Genomic DNA, 2,673 nt, shown 5'->3' with positions numbered 1-2,673 from the left:
AGTTGACATAGATTTAACAGTTATTTCAGAATTTTGGTTTCATGTTTTTAAGAGCCTGAGCAGGATGTATTTTTTTAATATGTTGTTGGACTTTTCCGATCTCTTAAGAGCATTAGCTGTGCGTTTCCATATATTGTTTATTTTTTTCTATATCCTCTATACGTTCGCCTTTCTATAAAACTTTTAGTGCATTGAGATTTAATCGCAGCGTATCCAACAAATACGTATACATTTAGTTTAGAATTTTTATGTAGTTCGTGAGAGCATTAGCAGTTCGTGACGCTGCTGTAAACTTAATAGTTTTTTTGTTGTTGGCTGCATTGATTGCTTCAGCCTTAACCGAATCATTCGTTAGCACACAATTTGTGTGTTCTGGGTTTTCATTAAAACAATTTGCGTTTAATAAAATTAGCGAACATTAAAAGAGATTTGGCTTTAAATGAAAATCGAGCTTTCATTCCACATATAAATAGCAAATGATATTTGGTGATATTTGGTGACAGTTGTGCGTTAAGCGTTGAGGCCGAGCTTTCGTTGGGAGGCCAGCAATTGAAATAAATTGAAATCTCATATTTTCCACGATTATTAATATTTAAATATGCATTCAGTGTACACGCCGCTAGCGTCGCTGTGGCCGCTGCTGCTGCCTCTGCTGCTGCTGGTTACGCACTTGAATGTGGCGACGGCGGCGGCGGCGGCGGCTGTCATCGGTGTCGGCGTCGACGCAGCTGTTGACAAGGAAGTGGCACCAGTTGGCGTTGTAAAAACGGATTTGCTGTCATTGGAGCAGGAAATTGGCGGCAATCCGGCGGCGGGGCAAGCAGCTCGTCATCCGCGCTCATTCTTATTCGGCGTTGGCGGTGTCGCATCTGCCTGGCCTGTTGGCTATGGCTACGGCTTTGGCTATCCCGGCTATGGTTACTACGGCTCACCATACTATGGCTATGGAGGCATTGGAGGCTACGGTGGCTACGGTGGCTACGGAGGCTACTACCCGGGCGTCTTTGGCTATAAGAAAATTATTATCGGCTAGGGCTAAAACACTCGAAGCGGCCTAAGGTCGCTCCTTCCGCCAGTTCAATGTGAGATTATAAATAATGTGCAATGCGCGCTGATCCTGGGTTGTTGCTCTTGTTGTTGTTATTATAAGACAGTTTTAAATTAATTTGCCGGACATAAAAAGTTGAAAAATAAAATAATCCAAAAAAGGCAAAGAATAAGCCAAAACATGAAATTGCACAATTTATATTCATTTTTTTGTGTTGTTGTTGTTGTCGTTGTTGGTTAGGGCACAGATTTTGCATAAATCATTTCACAGCCACCAAAATGAAACGCGTAACATAATTTTTAACCCTTGATAAATTTTTATGACAAGCATTTTCGTTATTTTCCCCTGCCAGATGGCCGTTGCTGTTTCTGATGCTGTTGTTGTTGTTGTTGTCGTTGTTGCTGCTGCTGCTGCTTTCTGTTTGTGTTTGCGCCGCAGTGAAATGCAAATAAAGCGGATCAAAAGTTTGCTGTTAAAAGAAGATTAATTGCAATTTGGTGGCAGGCTCAGGACCCCAGCGCCACGACCTGCGCATTCGCCATCATTCCCCAGCATAAGCGACGCCGCGGTCAGAGATGGTAATTAAATATTTTTAAGCTGTTAATGGTTTCCATTTGCGTGCTGTTGTTTTAAGTAGTTGTTTGAGTTATATATTACGAATTTTTTCAATTTAATTTCTTCTTCGTTTTTTCTTCTCGTTTGATTTGGCAATCAATAAATTGCAGCGCACAGGTAACGAAACAAATGTAAAATTTATGCCGCAAGCTGTCCATTGTTTTAAATGTTTTTATTGATTGTTGAAATGTGATCCAATTATTTTGAAGTGCCCTTTTCTAAACTATGAAAAGGTCCTTGTACAAAGCAAACAGGTATATAAATATTTCCAGGTATAAATATATATATAAATATAAAAATAAATATAAATATAAATATTTGTAAACCTTATTTGCGTTTGTCTTTGTCCAAGTGATTTCATTAATTATACAAAAATTATAATCAATTAATTTGTAAATTTTGTATTTGTATTGTTAAAAATATATAATTTTTTTTTGATTCAAATTCAAATGAGATGAAATATAAAAATACTAAATACGTTACAATATAGTGAAGATTTTATATACTTTAATGCAATAAAATATATATTTTTTTAATTGCCATCTAAAAATCAATTTTAATACAGAAATCGATATATGAAAAATTAAAATAATTTATTTAATTTAATCGCTTACCTTGATGTGAAACAAAGAAACACTAAGAGCTCTTATTAATGCTTTCACAATAATATATATTAAATATTTATGTTCAACATATTATCCAAATAATCTTGAAATATTAATTTTAACATATGTATATTTTATTCAAATCTTTATATATTGTATAATGTTAATATTTTTATTTTATTATTCGTTTTTACTTTTAGAGCATTCAAAAGTTTGGATTAAAAACATATTTAAGAAATTCTTAATTATAAATGCATTTCATTTTCATCAATTCAAATTTTCAAGAAATTTGAAAGCACTCAATACGTACCACTTTAATTAAAAGTTCTCGATCGACTCGCTTAATTAAAGACAACATTTTAAGTGCTCTTATTATTATTTTTATATTCTGCATCGGAACTTACC

At 34.5% G+C, this 2,673-nt stretch overlaps 1 protein-coding gene across 1 annotated transcript; it reads left to right on the top strand.

Annotated features, from left to right (window-relative positions):
- Positions 1-480: 480 nt before the first annotated feature.
- Positions 481-1,234, top strand: LOC108621547 (uncharacterized). Its single transcript, XM_018018954.2, has one exon. It carries the CDS (start codon positions 599-601, stop codon positions 1,031-1,033), a length of 435 nt encoding a protein of 144 aa, XP_017874443.2. The 5' UTR covers positions 481-598; the 3' UTR covers positions 1,034-1,234.
- The last annotated feature ends 1,439 nt before the right edge of the window (positions 1,235-2,673 follow it).

Source organism: Drosophila arizonae, chromosome 2 (assembly GCF_054131065.1).
Source record: "Drosophila arizonae isolate 15081-1271.41 chromosome 2, UAZ_ARI_1.0, whole genome shotgun sequence".
Taxonomy (NCBI): Eukaryota; Metazoa; Arthropoda; class Insecta; order Diptera; family Drosophilidae; genus Drosophila; species Drosophila arizonae.
Note: the sequence above shows the minus strand (reverse complement) of the source record. Positions and strands in the feature narration are given on the sequence as shown.